This window comes from Pecten maximus, chromosome 9 (genome assembly GCF_902652985.1).
Source record: "Pecten maximus chromosome 9, xPecMax1.1, whole genome shotgun sequence".
NCBI lineage: Eukaryota > Metazoa > Mollusca > Bivalvia > Pectinida > Pectinidae > Pecten > Pecten maximus.
This window is the reverse complement of record NC_047023.1, coordinates 24,795,365-24,814,280: the sequence shown is the minus strand read 5'-3', so window position 1 is coordinate 24,814,280 and position 18,916 is coordinate 24,795,365. Positions and strand designations below refer to the sequence as shown.

The 18,916-nt window shown below is 37.3% G+C and overlaps 1 protein-coding gene across 1 annotated transcript in view; it reads right to left on the bottom strand.

Annotated features, from left to right (window-relative positions):
• Positions 1–1,070: 1,070 nt before the first annotated feature.
• Positions 1,071–18,916, bottom strand: part of LOC117334097 (DNA repair protein REV1-like) — a 39,803-nt gene continuing 21,957 nt past the window's right edge. The window contains exons 11-20 of the mRNA XM_033893547.1: positions 16,947–17,091; positions 16,399–16,629; positions 15,595–15,826; positions 15,019–15,157; positions 8,960–9,223; positions 8,480–8,752; positions 6,150–6,464; positions 2,132–2,363; positions 1,775–1,877; positions 1,071–1,292 (exon numbers count right to left, since the gene is read on the bottom strand). Coding sequence (XP_033749438.1) covers positions 1,166–1,292; positions 1,775–1,877; positions 2,132–2,363; positions 6,150–6,464; positions 8,480–8,752; positions 8,960–9,223; positions 15,019–15,157; positions 15,595–15,826; positions 16,399–16,629; positions 16,947–17,091 — 2,061 coding nt within the window. The 3' untranslated portion in view covers positions 1,071–1,165. The remainder of the gene's footprint in view (positions 1,293–1,774; positions 1,878–2,131; positions 2,364–6,149; positions 6,465–8,479; positions 8,753–8,959; positions 9,224–15,018; positions 15,158–15,594; positions 15,827–16,398; positions 16,630–16,946; positions 17,092–18,916) is intronic.

Below are 18,916 nucleotides of genomic sequence, written 5' to 3'. Positions count from 1 at the left end.
TATGATATTCTACTTCCAAGAGAAAAATATTATAATAACAGATATTATAATAACCGAGCAAGCAATTATATACGTCTTGAACCGGAAGTTGGGCCAATTACGATCGCAAAATCTACTAAGTGTAGAATGAGATGAAAAACACATTATAAAATAACATTATACAAAAATTATATAACGATTGACATAAAAAATGTTGAATTTTTGATTATTAATTGATCTTGGACTAGATGTCAATAAATTTGTGTTATGTCGACAAAATCATGGCACAATGTCGCAGCATATTTCTACTTTCACTTTCAATCTCTTGTCAGAAATTACATTAACTGAAGTCCGAGAACTATTGTAATGTAACTACACCATTGATCATGTTTTGTTAAATTTGCAATCAAACATTAATTTTGTTACCTTCTTGTAGATGTACATGTCAATATCATTTCGCTAGATGTTCATTACATAACGGTCACATGACTTGCAGTCAGGCAAAGACCGCTTGTATAGTCCAAATACAAGCTGGCATTTCAGTGAATATATTGGCCTATTTGGATGTCGGCAATTAAAATTAAATGTTATTGTATATGAATATAAATTCAGTATCATTTATTAAAAAATATAATTGCATATATACATAGATACCATTTTCAGCACCATGTATTAAAAACAAATATTTCCCTAGGAGTATTTTTGTTAATCGGGATTCATGTTGGACCATATAATAAACAGGATACTTTTTTCTTAATCTATATAGAGAAAATTCAGTACAGTGAAAAACATTATAATATCCAATATCACAATAAGTGGGATCCACTGTACTTCAAATCTTGTCACAATTCCTTCGTAAACAAGACCACATGCTTCAGAAATTCATAAGGTTGGCAGCATTGTTACAACCTCAGTCAAAGATCAGAAAAGTACTCATCAAATGAAAAAGATAGATATTCTACTCCAACAGCCGTTACTTAATCAACTGTGCTGCTGCAAAAGCACATCTCGTCCATTGTGAAAATGCAGTAATCTGCTAAAATAAACCAAAAAACAAAGGAATTTGGTAAAATTGTAATTCAAACAATAGATAAATACAAATAATTTATTATAAATACATTGTATATCAAAAAAAAATCTGTTGTACAGTTTGCAGTAGCCTTTGTAAACATGCAGTCTTAACTCATCATGGACACCTTGCATTTGGTAGTTTTAACGTGCTGCCATAAGTTGCCTGTACAACACATTGTATATGCTGAACAATGCGTTCAAATGCCGTTTCCCATAGTTCATTCTTCAGGCGCTCAATATGTCTGAAAATACACAGGAGAAAGGAAACGATTGATTTAATGATGCAAGCTTTAACTATTGGAATGACCAAAACAAAAAGTTTGGCAAAATTCTTCCTTGCCAGTCAAAACATATAGACACAGCTTATATCTTTCATGATACAGCCATCTTATATCATCATAGTTTGATGTTTCATGTTAGTCACTAAAACTGACCATTATACCTGGCTCCAAAGTTTAGACTATGCAGTCACCTGTGAAATGTCAGATAGCTACATTTGTACACTGCTCTACATTTACCTAAATCTGGCAAAGGTGACTGAAAACAATTAAATGTAAAAGTACATGAAGACCCCTTTTGACCCTTTGAAACTACCAAAATTTAACTTGATACTACAACTTAGGAATGTCTATCCCTCAAACATATATAGTATAGATTTGATTAAACATCTATGTACATTTATGATATACCAAGTCTGAGCTTATTACAACCTTACAGTACATACCTACTAAGGAACCGAATGACCAGGTCGACTTGTTCCAGATTCTTGTCGAGAACCAGGTCCTGTAAGTAGGTGAGCATTACCTCCTCATCTTCCTGCTCTGGTGCTGTTACAGCAAGGGTAGACAACTTAGTTATGTGAGGAAATGTCTCCCAACTGTGTGATTAACATGGATATATACCACTGTGTGACAATGCATCCACACATTATCTAATGTATTACTGGAACATGTTTGAAATAAATATTTGTACTGTAAAAATTCAGGAAACTTTTATCAGCATAACAAAATATACCTTTAAATAGAAGATGAAACATTTTCATCATGACATAAGATACCGCCTTATAAAGAAAAAAACTTACCTGGAGAAGATGTCAGCCACTCTCTCAGCAGGGTGCGTACCTCTGCGATGGTCACTGCACCACACAAGTTGACAGTCTCCTGATTGGATGATTCAGTCCTGTCGGATATGATGTCATCAGGTTCACCGGTTGTATCATCGCTGTGGATGCTGTGGCTGACCTTTTGGGCAGATTGATCCACTGTATCAAGTGTAGGTAAGTCGTCATTCAGTGTCTTCAATCTGGATTCTGCCTTCAATGAAGAAAATCAAAATTGGAATGGTAAGTCAGAAGTTAACTTAATTCCCCTGTTCTAACATACAAATGTGTAAATAGTAGAAGGAAACCAAAGTGGCATAACTCCTATACATCTGATACTTACGATTCATATCCATAGCTGTCATGTAGTTATATATATATACCCCACTCTCTTATTTGTGTACATCAGGTCAGTTATCGTTTATAAGTTAGACCACACTTGTTGTTTATAAGTTAGACCACACTTGTTCGTTTATAAGTTAGACCACACTTGTTAGTTTATAAGTTAGACCACACTTGTTAGTTTATAAGTTAGACCACACTTGTTGTTTATAAGTTAGACCACACTTGTTGTTTATAAGTTAGACCACACTTGTTAGTTTATAAGTTAGACCACACTTGTTGTTTATAAGTTAGACCACACTTGTTGTTTATAAGTTAGACCACACTTGTTCGTTTATAAGTTAGTCCACACTTGTTAGTTTATAAGTTAGACCACACTTGTTCGTTTATAAGTTAGACCACACTTGTTAGTTTATAAGTTAGACTACACTTGTTAGTTTATAAGTTAGACCACACTTGTTTATAAGTTAGACCACACTTGTTAGTTTATAAGTTAGACCACACTTGTTAGTTTATAAGTTAGACCACACTTGTTTATAAGTTAGACCACACTTGTTCGTTTATAAGTTAGACCACACTTGTTTATAAGTTAGACCACACTTGTTCGTTTATAAGTTAGACCACACTTGTTCGTTTATAAGTTAGACCACACTTGTTAGTTTATAAGTTAGTCCACACTTGTTAGTATATAAGTTAGTCCACACTTGTTAGTTTATAAGTTAGACCACACTTGTTCGTTTATAAGTTAATAAGTTAGACCACACTTGTTAGTTTATAAGTTAGACCACACTTGTTTGTTTATAAGTTAGACCACACTTGTTAGTTTATAAGTTAGACCACACTTGTTCGTTTATAAGTTAGACCACACTTGTTAGTTTATAAGTTAGACCACACTTGTTAGTTTATAAGTTAGACCACACTTGTTCGTTTATAAGTTAGACCACACTTGTTCGTTTATAAGTTAGACCACACTTGTTAGTTTATAAGTTAGACCACACTTGTTAGTTTATAAGTTAGACCACACTTGTTAGTTTATAAGTTAGACCACACTTGTTAGTTTATAAGTTAGACCACACTTGTTCGTTTATAAGTTAGACCACACTTGTTCGTTTATAAGTTAGACCACACTTGTTAGTTTATAAGTTAGACCACACTTGTTGTTTATAAGTTAGACCACACTTGTTAGTTTATAAGTTAGACCACACTTGTTCGTTTATAAGTTAGACCACACTTGTTAGTTTATAAGTTAGACCACACTTGTTAGTTTATAAGTTAGACCACACTTGTTAGTTTATAAGTTAGACCACACTTGTTAGTTTATAAGTTAGACCACACTTGTTAGTTTATAAGTTAGACCACACTTGTTAGTTTATAAGTTAGACCACACTTGTTAGTTTATAAGTTAGACCACACTTGTTGTTTATAAGTTAGACCACACTTGTTTCTCTATAAGTTAGACCACACTTGTTCTTTATAAGTTAGACCACACTTGTTAGTTTATAAGTTAGACCACACTTGTTAGTTTATAAGTTAGACCACACTTGTTAGTTTATAAGTTAGACCACACTTGTTAGTTTATAAGTTAGACCACACTTGTTCGTTTATAAGTTAGACCACACTTGTTAGTTTATAAGTTAGACCACACTTGTTAGTTTATAAGTTAGACCACACTTGTTCGTTTATAAGTTAGACCACACTTGTTCGTTTATAAGTTAGACCACACTTGTTAGTTTATAAGTTAGACCACACTTGTTAGTTTATAAGTTAGACCACACTTGTTAGTTTATAAGTTAGACCACACTTGTTCGTTTATAAGTTAGACCACACTTGTTCGTTTATAAGTTAGACCACACTTGTTAGTTTATAAGTTAGACCACACTTGTTAGTTTATAAGTTAGACCACACTTGTTAGTTTATAAGTTAGACCACACTTGTTAGTTTATAAGTTAGACCACACTTGTTAGTTTATAAGTTAGACCACACTTGTTCGTTTATAAGTTAGACCACACTTGTTAGTTTATAAGTTAGACCACACTTGTTAGTTTATAAGTTAGACCACACTTGTTAGTTTATAAGTTAGACCACACTTGTTAGTTTATAAGTTAGACCACACTTGTTGTTTATAAGTTAGACCACACTTGTTAGTTTATAAGTTAGACCACACTTGTTAGTTTATAAGTTAGACCACACTTGTTAGTTTATAAGTTAGACCACACTTGTTCTTTATAAGTTAGACCACACTTGTTCTTTATAAGTTAGACCACACTTGTTAGTTTATAAGTTAGACCACACTTGTTCGTTTATAAGTTAGACCACACTTGTTAGTTTATAAGTTAGACCACACTTGTTAGTTTATAAGTTAGACCACACTTGTTAGTTTATAAGTTAGACCACACTTGTTAGTTTATAAGTTAGACCACACTTGTTAGTTTATAAGTTAGACCACACTTGTTAGTTTATAAGTTAGACCACACTTGTTAGTTTATAAGTTAGACCACACTTGTTAGTTTATAAGTTAGACCACACTTGTTAGTTTATAAGTTAGACCACACTTGTTAGTTTATAAGTTAGACCACACTTGTTGTTTATAAGTTAGACCACACTTGTTGTTTATAAGTTAGACCACACTTGTTGTTTATAAGTTAGACCACACTTGTTCGTTTATAAGTTAGACCACACTTGTTAGTTTATAAGTTAGACCACACTTGTTAGTTTATAAGTTAGACCACACTTGTTCGTTTATAAGTTAGACCACACTTGTTTATAAGTTAGACCACACTTGTTCGTTTATAAGTTAGACCACACTTGTTAGTTTATAAGTTAGACCACACTTGTTCGTTTATAAGTTAGACCACACTTGTTTGTTTATAAGTTAGACCACACTTGTTCATTTATAAGTTAGACCACACTTGTTAGTTTATAAGTTAGACCACACTTGTTAGTTTATAAGTTAGACCACACTTGTTAGTTTATAAGTTAGACCACACTTGTTAGTTTATAAGTTAGACCACACTTGTTTATAAGTTAGACCACACTTGTTTGTTTATAAGTTAGACCACACTTGTTAGTTTATAAGTTAGACCACACTTGTTAGTTTATAAGTTAGACCACACTTGTTCGTTGATGAAATGACAGATCTGTTGGTTTATATCGTTTACAGACAAGCCTTGACAAAGACTTTCAAGGTCTGTTATAATATCTGCAGGTCTGTCAAGATCTATACCCGAAATATTAACTTTAAAAACGAACACTGGTCCCCTTCTTTTTCTGTAGTCAAAGGGGCATAACTCTGATCTGTATGTAAAAATGAAATCCCAGAGGATGCAAACCACTGTTATAATGAAATTGAGAAAGATCTATGCTGTACTTAATAAGAAACAGTTCTAACAAACTTCAAATTCTCAAATCCATTGACCATCATGGAGATCCATTCAATAATATCCGAGAAATAGTGATTACCCACTTCAACTGTCAAACAAAAGTGTGCAAGTCCAGTGTGTGCTGACGACCTGTAGATCAGTAGAGTTTCACAAAATTAAGACAGACACTAATTAAAGCATGTAAGTCACTGGTGATTGATATCGGTATAGGTAGACGTAATATACAACTACATCAGGTATACAACAATATACACCAGACATCTATATATTTATCCTACCTGTTTTTTGCCAACTGTTGATGTAATTTTTGGCTGACGTCGACTTTGAAATTCAAGTTTTTTTGGTCTACCCCTTTTTGGTTTAGCCCGTGGAACTTTGAAATTGGGACTCCTTTTATTTGCCCCTGGTGAGTGTGACTTGCCAGGAGAGTGGGTCTTTCTTGGTGATCGTTTGGACGGAGAGGAGGCCTGTTGAAGACTAAGGGTTGGTGCACTATGGGATCTAGTGATTTCTTCACTTTCCTGTCTTACATACGCTTCTCGTATCTCATTCTGTAACTCTTTGGGTAGAGCATTCAGACAACTCTCATCTAACTGTTAAATACATATACAAAAAGATTTCAGTCACAATGATAAAGATAACCGATTCAGTGTACCTCAACAAGAGGGACAATCTGTTCTGGAACTATCCTAAAAAAAAATCATCTTTTTTATATTACCTATTAAATCATTATATTTCTAGTTTAAAATTTTGCATTTTGCATTTGCCTAGAATAATTCTCAACTAAAACTGATATATAATCACAAAAAAATTGTTCTCTAGATCAACATTTTTCATGTTAACAGAAAAGCAATATCAACAAGCATATTGTAAGATATATGACTGTTATAGCAGTAAATTAAGATGTCTTCACAGATATTTACATCTTATACAAACCTCACAGCATTAATGTTTTAAGCCATACAATCTTTGATATTCATTAACAAGAGATCCCAGAGGGATCTTGGCGCCCACCATTGAATGATCTTTATAGGTTCCATGTCAGATTGATCTTTTCTCTACTTTTCCCTTCCTCTAAGCCTTACTAATCTGTGTAAATTCAGAAACAGCCCTCTAGTACTTTTCAAACAAGGGGAACCCATATATAAAATTTAAGATTTAGCAATAATGGTTGTCTGTTGGCCATGTTGTTTTTGGATTGGTCCCAAAATGCAATACCAGGGACCAAGGGGAACCTACATATAAAATTTGAGAAAGATCCCTTCAGTACCTTCTGTAAAATAGCGATAACAAACTTTAATTGTCAAAATACAAGATGGCTGCCTGTCGGCCATGTTGTTTTCTGACTGGTCTCAAAATCCAATATGCATAACTAGGGACCGAGGGCAACCTACAAATGAAATTTGAGAAAGATCTCTTCAGTGTTTTCTAAGAAATAGCGATAACAAACTTCAATTGTCAAAATCCAAGATGGCTGCCTGTCGGCCATGTTGTTTTCCGATCGGTCCCAAAATGCAATATGCACAACTTCATTCCAAGGGCAACCTACATATTAAATTTGAGAAAGATCCCTTCAGTACTTTCTGAGAAATAGCGATAACAATATTCAATTGTCAAAATCCAAGATGGCTGCCTGTCGGCCATGTTGTTTTCCGATCGGTCCCAAAATGCACTATGCATAACTAGGGACCAAGGGCAACCTACATATGAAATTTGAGAAAGATCCCTTCAGTTCTTTCTCAGAAATAGCGATAACAAACTTCAATTGTCAAAATCCAAGATGGCTGCCTGTCGGCCATGTTGTTTTCTGATCGGTCCCAAAATACAATATGCATAACTAGGCACCAAGGGGAACCTACATATGAAATGTGAGAAAGATCCCTTCAGGACTTTCTCAGAAATAGCGATAACAAACTTCAATTGTCAAAATCCAAGATGGCTGCCTGTCGGCCATGTTGTTTTCCGATCGGTCCCAAAATGCAATATGCATAACTACAGACCAAGGGAAACCTACATATGAAATATGAGAAAGATCCCTTCAGGACTTTCTCAGAAATAGCGATAACAAACTTCAATTGTCAAAATCCAAGATGGCTGCCTGTCGGCCATGTTGTTTTCTGATCGGTCCCAAAATACACTATGCATAACTAGGGACCAAGGGCAACCTACATATGAAATTTGAGAAAGATCCCTTCAGTACTTTCTCAGAAATAGCGATAACAAGAATTGTTTACGGACGGAGGGACGGACGGAGGGACGGACGGACGACGGACCACGGACGCAGGGCGATTTGAATAGCCCACCATCTGATGATGGTGGGCTAAAAACATATGTCCAGTTTTCAGGGCTCACAAGGTGAATAATTGTTTTCACTGTCATAATCTTTATTAAGGAGATATTGACAATTGTTTTCAGTTCATTATTATTTTACCAATTATGATTACCTACCAAATTTCAACATATATACAAAAACTCGCATTTCTCACATAATATTCAAGATAAAATAAAAGTCACATACTCTTTTTCATTACACATCATTTAGTATATTAATTAAATAGGACTTTTTTTGTGAGTAAATATCATAGATTCTAAGCCTTTAAAGCCATACCTGTGATAAAGAAGGCAGAGGTACAATAGCTGTATCGCTGGTGTTGTCACTGTTTGGTGTTTGTCCTGACCTATAAGTACATGTACGTAGGTTTGCTACAGACTCTTTATCATGGGAGGACGAATTATTTTCACCGCTTGAATGTTTTTTACCGCTGACTGAAGGTTCCACTCCCAAGGCTGAATGACTGCTCTGTCCTTTTCTGATGGCCATGTCATTCTCCACTTGTCTCCGGATGTCTGGGGGTAGCTCCCTCAAAACACTGGGGTCAATCTGTGGTCAAGTTAACTAATTAGCTCCCTCAAAACACTAGGGTCAATCTGTGGTCAAGTTAACTGATTGTTACTAATAAAGTCCTCAAAACTTACCTCAATTAACAAAGTTTAAGGTATGTAACTGTTCACTGGCTAATTAAAAAAGGTGAGAAATAGACACAGGGCTACAAATCTGGGTCTGCAATCCATGGCATTATCTAATTACCTGTGATGGTGATGGCATGGTATCTGCAACTTGTAAAGAACTATTCAAACCACCATTTTGATTGGCTGAATCGGTATCATGTGACCAATGAGAGCATCCTGGCCTTTCATCAACAGTGGGCCTTATCTTGTTACTTTTGCTGCTACATGGAGTATTCTGATTGGCCGGATTCCTCTGTGTATCCTTTTTACTTCTGGAAACCATTTCCTTCTCAATTTGTCTGCGGATATCTGGTGGGAGTTCATTAAGTACACTTTGGTCTATCTGGAATAAAGAAATAGGAGTCACATTTCTAGAATTATTTGATAAAAAAAATAAGACAGTTTAACCTGTCTACAAAGATTACTCATTAAAGTGACTGTATATTGCAGACTGGTGACCATTATAAAGACGTTCATATACAATGAATTGTGATATATTGGAGGCCTCAAGTAGCCTTTAGGACAGATTGCTTTTACTGTTATAAACACTTTTCTATGTTGAAATAAAGTCTGAAATTGAGAGCGCACACATGTCACAGCTTTAAATACATACAAGAGGCCCAATGGGCCTGCATCACTCACCTGATCTGCAGCTTAGGAGATGGACTCTTTATCAGAAGGTTACTTTAATTCATGTAAATTTCAAACTTTAAGGTGGTTTAGGTTATGATTGTATATATATATACATGTATACTGTAAATGTACATATTTTAGCAGTATTCTTATTTTAGCACTCTTTGTGATGTCATCATTCCACTTAATTGTGATGCTAACTGCAGTTTTAGTTTACTTCTTTCTAAGGTAAGTATTGTCCATGTTCCAATTCATCATTATGCCAATCTGTTTAAATTTAGTAATGCAGTATGCCAAAATTCAGTTTATCAGTTGACGGTATCTCAAATTCATTCCCTTTCTTTTCAGTAATGTTATACACTTGGACCTTGGTATTTAAGAACAGATCATTCAAATACTTGAATACATTTGAACCCTGTGACCTTAAAAGTCCATAAAGGTCATACGTTTGAACAAACCCTAAATACTAACATGCTTCTGCCACAATATAAATACTCCAGGCCTTTTTCTTATTAAGAAGAAACTGTTAGAAGATTTCAACAAATTTGACTCTTGTTACATCAAAGGTAAATCAAGGTCATTTATTCAAAGAAATTTGGTAGTTCTTTATCCCAGCATGCTTATGGCGCAATATCATGACCATAGGCCTCTTGGTTATTGAGAAGAAATTGTTTTAAGTTTGAACACATTTGAACTCTGTAACCTTAACAAGAGATCCCAGAGGGATCTTGGCGCCCACCATTGAATGATCTTTATAGGTTCCATGTCAGATTGATCTTTTCTCTACTTTTCCCTTCCTCTAAGTCTTACTAATCTGTGTAAATTCAGAAACAGCCCTCTATAGCTAGTACTTTTCAAACAAGGGGAACCTATATATAAAATTTAAGATTTAGCGATAATGGCTGTCTGTTGTTTTTTGGATTGGTCCCAAAATGCAACACCAGGGACCAAGGGGAACCTACATATGAAATTTAAGAAAGATCCCTTCAGTACCTTCTGTAAAATAGCGATAACAAACTTCAATTGTCAAAATACAAGATGGCTGCCTGTCGGCCATGTTGTTTTCAGATTGGTCCCAAGAATTAGATGCAATATGCAGAGAACTACAGACCAAGGGGAACTTGCAAAAATGTTTGAGAAAGATCCCTTCAGTACTTTCTGAAAAATAGCGATAACAAACTTCAATTGTCAAAATCCAAGATGGCTGCCTGTCGGCCATGTTGTTTTCTGTTTGGTCTCAAAATGCAATATGCATAACAAGGCACCGAGGGGAACCTACATATGAAATTTGAGAAAGATCCCTTCAGCACTTTCTTAGAAATAACGATAACAAGTTTCAATTGTCAAAATCTAAGATGGCTGCCTGTCGGCCATGTTGTTTTACGATTAGTCTCAAATGCAATATGCATAACTAGGCACCGAGGGGAACCTACATATGAAATTTGAGAAAGATCCCTTCAGCACTTTCTTAGAAATAACGATAACAAGTTTCAATTGTCAAAATCTAAGATGGCTGCCTGTCGGCCATGTTGTTTTACGATTAGTCTCAATGCAATATGCATAACTAGGCACCGAGGGGAACCTACATATGAAAATTTGAGAAAGATCCCTTCAGCACTTTCTGAGAAATAGCGATAACAAACTTCAATTGTCAAAATCTAAGATGGCTGCCTGTCGGCCATGTTGTTTTCCGATAGGTCACAAAATGTAATATGCATAACTAGGCACCAAGGGGAACCTATATATGAAATTTGAGAAAGATCCCTTCAGTACTTTCTGAGAAATAGCGATAAAAAACTTCAATTGTCAAAATCCAAGATGGCTGCCTGTCGGCCATGTTGTTTTCCGATAGGTCTCAAAATGCAATATGCATAACTAGGCACAAAGGGGAACCTACATATGAAATTTGAGAAAGATCCCTTCAGTACTTTCTCAAAAACAGCGATAACAAACTTCAATTGTCAAAATCCAAGATGGCTGCCTGTCGGCCATGTTGTTTTCTGATTGGTCTCAAAATGCAATATGCATAACTAGGCACCGAGGGGAACCTACATATGAAAATTTGAGAAAGATCCCTTCAGTACTTTCTCAGAAATAACGATAACAAACTTCAATAGTCAAAATCTAAGATGGCTGCCTGTAGGCCATGTTGTTTTCCGATAGGTCACAAAATGTAATATGCATAACTAGGCACCAAGGGGAACCTATATATGAAATTTGAGAAAGATCCCTTAAGTACTTTCTCAGAAATAGCGATAACAAACTTCAATTGTCAAAATCCAAGATGGCTGCCTGTCGGCCATGTTGTTTTCCGATAGGTCTCAAAATGCAATATGCATAACTAGGCACAAAGGGGAACCTACATATGAAATTTGAGAAAGATCCCTTCAGTACTTTCTCAGAAACAGCGATAACAAACTTCAATTGTCAAAATCCAAGATGGCTGCCTGTCGGCCATGTTATTTTCCGATTGGTCTCAAAATGCAATATGCATAACTAGGCACAAAGGGGAACCTACATATGAAATGTGAGAAAGATCCCTTCAGTACTTTCTCAGAAATAGCGATAACAAACTTCAATTGTCAAAATCCAAGATGGCTGCCTGTCGGCCATGTTGTTTTCCGATTAGTCTCAAAATGCAATATGCATAACTAAGCACCAAGGGGAACCTACATATGAAATTTGAGAAAGATCCCTTCAGTACTTTCTCAGAAATAGCGATAACAAACTTCAATTATCAAAATCCAAGATGGCTGCCTGTCGGCCATGTTGTTTTCCGATTGGTCTCAAAATGCAATATGCATAACAAGGCACCAAGGGGAGCCTACATATGAAATTTGAGAAAGAACCCTTAAGTACTTTCTCAGAAATAGCGATAACAAACTTCAATTATCAAAATCCAAGATGGCTGCCTGTCGGCCATGTTGTTTTCTGATAGGTCTCAAAATGCAATATGCATAACTAGGCACCAAGGGGAGCCTACATATGAATTTTGAGAAAGATCCCTTCAGTACTTTCTCAGAAATAGCGATAACAAACTTCAATTGTCAAAATCCAAGATGGCTGCCTGTCGGCCATGTTGTTTTCCGATTGGTCTCAAAATGCAATATGCATAACTAGGCACCAAGGGGAACCCACATATGAAATTTAAGAAAGATCCCTTCAGTACTTTCTGAGGATTAGCGATAACAAGAATTGTTTACGGACGGACGGAGGGACGGACGGACGGACGGACGGTCGGACGGACGGACCACGGACGCAGGGCGATTTGAATAGCCCACCATCTGATGATGACAAAATTATAACAATGTTGCATTTGAATATGCTGCAAAGAGATTGATAAAGCATATCACTGGTGAGTGAAAACAAAACAATGACTACAATATTGTATTTCCTTTTTTCCTTGAGACTGCAGGATGACAGAGTGTTTTCTATTTTGAACACATTAAACCCCTGTTTTGGTACTCGTTATTAACAGACCTTAAATATAACAACACTTGATCAGGACCATCTTAGATCATTTCAGGTGAGTTGTAACTGGTGGAACTTGAGTAAAATTTGAAATTAAGAAAAGTTTATGTACTGTGAACTTGAAACAAGGGACCAAGGGGAACCTACTTATGAAATTTGAGAAAGATCCATTCAGTACTTTGAGAAATAGAGATAACAAACTTCAATTGTCAAAATCAAAGATGGCGGTCTGTCGGCCATATTGTTTTCCAATTGATCTCAAAATGCAATAAGCATAACGAGGCACCAAGGGGAACCTCACTATGAAATTTGAGAAAGATCCCTTCAGTACTTTCTCAGAAATAGCGATAACAAACTTCAATTGTCAAAATCCAAGATGGCTGCCTGTCGGCCATGTTGTTTTCAGATTGGTCTCAAAACGCAATATGCATAACTAGGCACCAAGGGAAACTTACATATGAAATTTCAGAAAGATCCCTTCAGTACTTTCTCAGAAATAGCGATAACAAACTTCAATTGTCAAAATCCAAGATGGCTTCCTGTCGGCCATGTTGTTTTCAGATTGGTCTCAAAACGCAATATGCATAACTGGGCACCAAGGGAAACCTACATATGAAATTTGAGAAAGATCCCTTCAGTACTTTCTGAGAAATAGCGATAACAAACTTCAATTGTCAAAATCCAAGATGGCTGCCTGTCGGCCATGTTGTTATCCGATTGGTCTCAAAACGCAATATGCATAACTATGCACCAAGGGGAACCTTCATATTAAATTTGAGAAAGATCCCTTCAGTACTTTCTCAGAAATAGTGATAACAAACTTCAATTGTCAAAATCCAAGATGGCTGCCTGTCGGCCATGTTGTTTTCAGATTGGTCTCAAAACGCAATATGCATAACTAGGCACCAAGGGGAACCTACATATGAAATTTGAGAAAGATCCCTTCAGTGCTTTCTGAGAAATAGCGATAACAAGAATTGTTTACGGACGGAGGGACGGAGGGACGGACGGACGGACGGACGACGGACCACGGACGCAGGGCGATTTGAATAGCCCACCATCTGATGATGGTGGGCTAAAAAGTAGGTCAAGGTTATATATTTGAAAAAACTTGGTACCCTTTTATCTCAACATACTAGAGAACTGGCCAAATATTTCGACCCTTTTAGCCTGTTGGTTATTAAGATGAAGAAAAAGTTGATGTCAGGTGATGAATGGACGTACTGACAGACAGATGGATGGACAACACCACCACAGCATAAGCTCACTTGCCGTTTGGGTGAGTTCAAAGTCTTAATCAGCTTTGAAATCTGTCTCAAAAAACTTATGTAGGTTACAAGTTCATGGAGAAATGTCTTCACAACATTACTTTGTAAGAGCAGCTTGCACCAAAAGCAAGTGAAGTTGCACTACATAGGTGTTATAAAGGGAAAAATCATGTTTCATGTCAACATGACATTAACAGAAAATTGACTTTTAGATTTGTTATTATCAGATGCGATATTAACAGATATTAACTGGAGTTCACTCTAGAAAAGGTGTTAGACAAGAGGCCCATTGGCCTTAATGGTTCCCTGAGTTTTGATATATTTTGGCAGATTTAATTCCCATGATCTTGAATTTGAGGTTAATTTCGTTCACTTCAGCATGCTAAAGGCCCAATATCAGATCTCTGGGCCTCTTGTTTAGCGAGAAGAAGTCATTTAAAGATTCTAGCATATTTGAACCCTGTGACCTTGAATGAAGATAAAGGTCATTCATTTAAACAATCTTGATAGCCCTTCACCCCAGCATGCTATAGGCCCAATATCAGGTCTCTAGGGCTCTTGGTTATTGAGAAGAAGTCGAAAATATAAATTGTTTTACTAATGGACAACGCACAACGCTGGACAGTAGGTGATTAGATTAGGTCACTGGAGACTTTGTCTCGGGTGTCCTAAAAAGCTGTTAAAAAGCTGACAAAATCAAATTCATAGGCTGGTGCTGCTGCCCTTCATTTTTCCTGGTGATAATTATTAAGCATCCAACACAAACCTGTGAGGGAGAAGGGAAATAATCGTTGATTCCAGATGTGCTGTCTTTTCCAACACCGCCGCCAGCTTTGTCCGGAGGAGACTCGGATATATCAGGTAGGGAAGGCAGAGGAGGGAGAAACCTCTTAGCTGTCTTTCTCCTGGAAAATGAATTTGTTTAGAAATTCTTATATTAAATAAATCATGAAAATCATTGAAATGAAAAAACTAGGCATCACAGACCATACTCATCCCCTCACAACAGGAATTCATAGAAAGTTTCATGAGGATCCGACGCCATAATTATTTACACAAAGGAAAGTGGAAGGAACATTAAACTTGATATAAGTATTGTATGAAAGGGACTCATAACTCTGTAATAAAAAAAAATCTTTAAAATGAAGAAAAAACAGCCTTGGTACTCTTCATATGTACCAAATTTCAACAGAATTGGTGGCAAGGGGAAAGAGGTGCCCCATGCCCTGAACTTTGTAGCTGAGTGTAAAATATATCACTAAGTTTTACTGTTATCATTACTCCAATGAGCCAGACCAAAAGTACCATCTATACCTGGTAGTAACTGTGATGTGGACATTACCTGGACAACTCATCCACAATGTTATGACAATATCCACCAAGGAAGTCATTACCCACATCACCAGGACCATGTACAGGATCTGTTTGGTCAGGTAGGTCACTCAAGTCTACATCTCCTTCCTGCCTCATTATATTTGTGCGACCTTCAGTAGATGATTGGAGGTCAAGGTCACCAAGATTAAGTGTGGCTGCTGATGTGGTTTTGGATTTCGATACATTTTCTTTTGGTGATGCTGAGAATCAAACATATTACATTATTGATTTTCAATTAAATGTTTCATATAAAAACACCAAACAATGTTGTTACCTATTATCCTGAGGATATTACGCTCAACTCTTTTGGCGTTAATTTGACCATGAATATTTGATCAGTGAAATAATACAAAAACATTACAACTTGAAATGCAGTGCAGAGATTTATTACTGATATAAAAAGCAAGCTTGTATGTATGTTAATATGATTTAGATACAAACAAGTGGAGCCTACCACATTTTCTATGTTGGTGGTACTGAGGTACACAGATCAGTTTATACATGTTTACAGTGAATGCATGTTGACCTGTTAGAAAAAAAAGACCCCTAAAAAACAACCTAAAATGTATCTCAGAATCACAAATTACATTTATCTACATTTGATTCATTTAATTATGCTTACATCCAATAAAATAATTTGTAATACAATCATAAACAAAAAATTCTTCAAATTATACCTGACGTAATTTAACATTTTTCTGGAATTTAGATATTTCATTTTGATTCCCAAGAGAGATCACACCCATTGTAACATAAACAACACACAACTTACTTTGTTTAGATACTGTAAAATTGAGGATGCTTTGAGCCCCTTTAGTTGACCTTTGACCCCCGAGAGTGCTTGGTTCCAACCTCTGGAGCTGAATGCCGATGCCGCGAAGGTCATTCGCCTTGACCTTCATATTGTGTAATATTCCGATGCATTCCCGAGAGATAATCTTTGGGTCGTCGGTTGCCATGGGTAATGTGACTGATTTGGACAGGTTGTTACAGATACCATGACCTTTTAAAGAAAATTACAGCAGATGATTCAATCTATAGATTTATATCAACCACAGATATAGGCATGACATACACTTAAAAATTCCAATATCTTATAAAATGTTGAAAACTATTCACAGAAATTATTCTTCAATCAAATAATCACCGCCTCAGATAAATCTGAATTTTTCTCCATGACAATCTAGTCAGGAACATTATCATTGTATCTCTGGAATACTGGTTTTATTGACAATCTAGAGCAAAATATTAATTCTAACTTGATGTGCATAAGATCTTTTTAAAATAAAAGTAACATTTATATAAAAGTTATAAATTCACCCATAAATTTGGACGTTTCCACAGGGGCATCCTCTCGCCTGACCATGACCTTAAGAGTGACCGTCTTCCCTTTCCTGTCAATGTTTCTCAGACGTGTGTGAACTTCCTCAGACAAATCTGACAGAAATTTATCTGCTTCACCATTCTGTAATCATAAATGAAAAATATCGTATACACATTTCTATGGTCTTAATTTTAACACCCAATGTTGTGGTTTATGGTGGTTTGACTGAGGTAAGGGAGACAACTATATCAGACAAGTAACTGTAGTGGATTTACTTAAACAACACTGAGAACACCTTATTCTGGAGTGGTGTGATGGGTGATTCTGGAGTGGTGTGATCAGTAATTCTGGAGTGGTGTGATGGGTGATTCTGGAGTGGTGTGATGGGTGATTCTGGAGTGGTGTGATGGTGATTCTGGAGTGGTGTGATGGGTGATTTTGGAGTGGTGTGATGGGTGATTCTGGAGTGATGGGATGGATGATTCTGGAGTGGTGTGATACATGATTCTGGAGTGGTGTGATACATGATTCTGGAGTGGTGTGATGGGTGATTCTGGAGTGGTGTGATGAGTGATTCTGGAGTGGTGTGACGGGCGATTCTGGAGTGGTGTGATGGGTGATAATGGAGTGGTGTGATGGTTGATTCTGGAGTGGTGTGATGGGTGATTCTGGAGTGGTGTGATGGGTGATTCTGGAGTGGTGTGATGCGTGATTCTGGAGTTGTGTGATGGGTGATTCTGTAGTGCTGTGATGGGTGATTCTGGAGTGGTGTGATGGGTGATTCTGAAGTGCTGTGATGGGTGATTCTGGAGTGGTGTGGTGGGTGATTCTGGAGTGGTGTGATGGGTGATTCTGGAGTGCTGTGATACATGATTCTGGATTGCTGTGATGGGTGATTCTGGAGTGGTGTGATGGGTGATTCTGGAGTGTTGTTATGGGTGATTCTGGAGTGGTGTGATGGGTGATTCTGGAGTGGTGTGATGGGTGATTCTGGAGTGGTGTGATGGGTGATTCTGGAGTGGTGTGATGGGTGATTCTGGAGTGGTGTGATGGGTGATTCTGGAGTGGTGTGATGGGTGATTCTGGAGTGGTGTGATGGGTGATTCTGGAGTGGTGTGATGGGTGATTCTGGAGTTGTGTGATGGGTGATTCTGTAGTGCTGTGATGGGTGATTCTGAAGTGCTGTGATGGGTGATTCTGGAGTGGTGTGGTGGGTGATTCTGGAGTGGTGTGATGGGTGATTCTGGAGTGCTGTGATGGGTGATTCTGGAGTGGTGTGGTGGGTGATTCTGGAGTGGTGTGATGGGTGATTCTGGAGTGCTGTGATACATGATTCTGGATTGCTGTGATGGGTGATTCTGGAGTGGTGTGATGGGTGATTCTGGAGTGTTGTTATGGGTGATTCTGGAGTGGTGTGATGGGTGATTCTGGAGTGGTGTGATGGGTGATTCTGGAGTGGTGTGATGGGTGATTCTGGAGTGGTGTGATGGGTGATTCTGGAGTGGTGTGATGGGTGATTCTGCAGTGGTGTGATGGGTGATTCTGGAGTGGTGTGATGGGTGATTCTGGAGTGGTGTGATGCGTGATTCTGGAGTTGTGTGATGGGTGATTCTGTAGTGCTGTGATGGGTGATTCTGAAGTGGTGTGATGGGTGATTCTGGAGTGGTGTGGTGGGTGATTCTGGAGTGGTGTGATGGGTGATTCTGGAGTGCTGTGATACATGATTCTGGATTGGTGTGATACATGATTCTGGAGTGGTGTGATGGGTGATTCTGGAGTGCTGTGATGGGTGATTCTGGAGTGTTGTTATGGGTGATTCTGGAGTGCTGTGATGGGTGATTCTGGAGTGCTGTGATGGGTGATTCTGGAGTGGTGTGATGAGTGATTCTGGAGTGCTGTGATGGGTGATTATGGAGTGGTGTGATGCGTGATTCTTGAGTGGTGTGATGGGTGCTTCTGGAGTGGT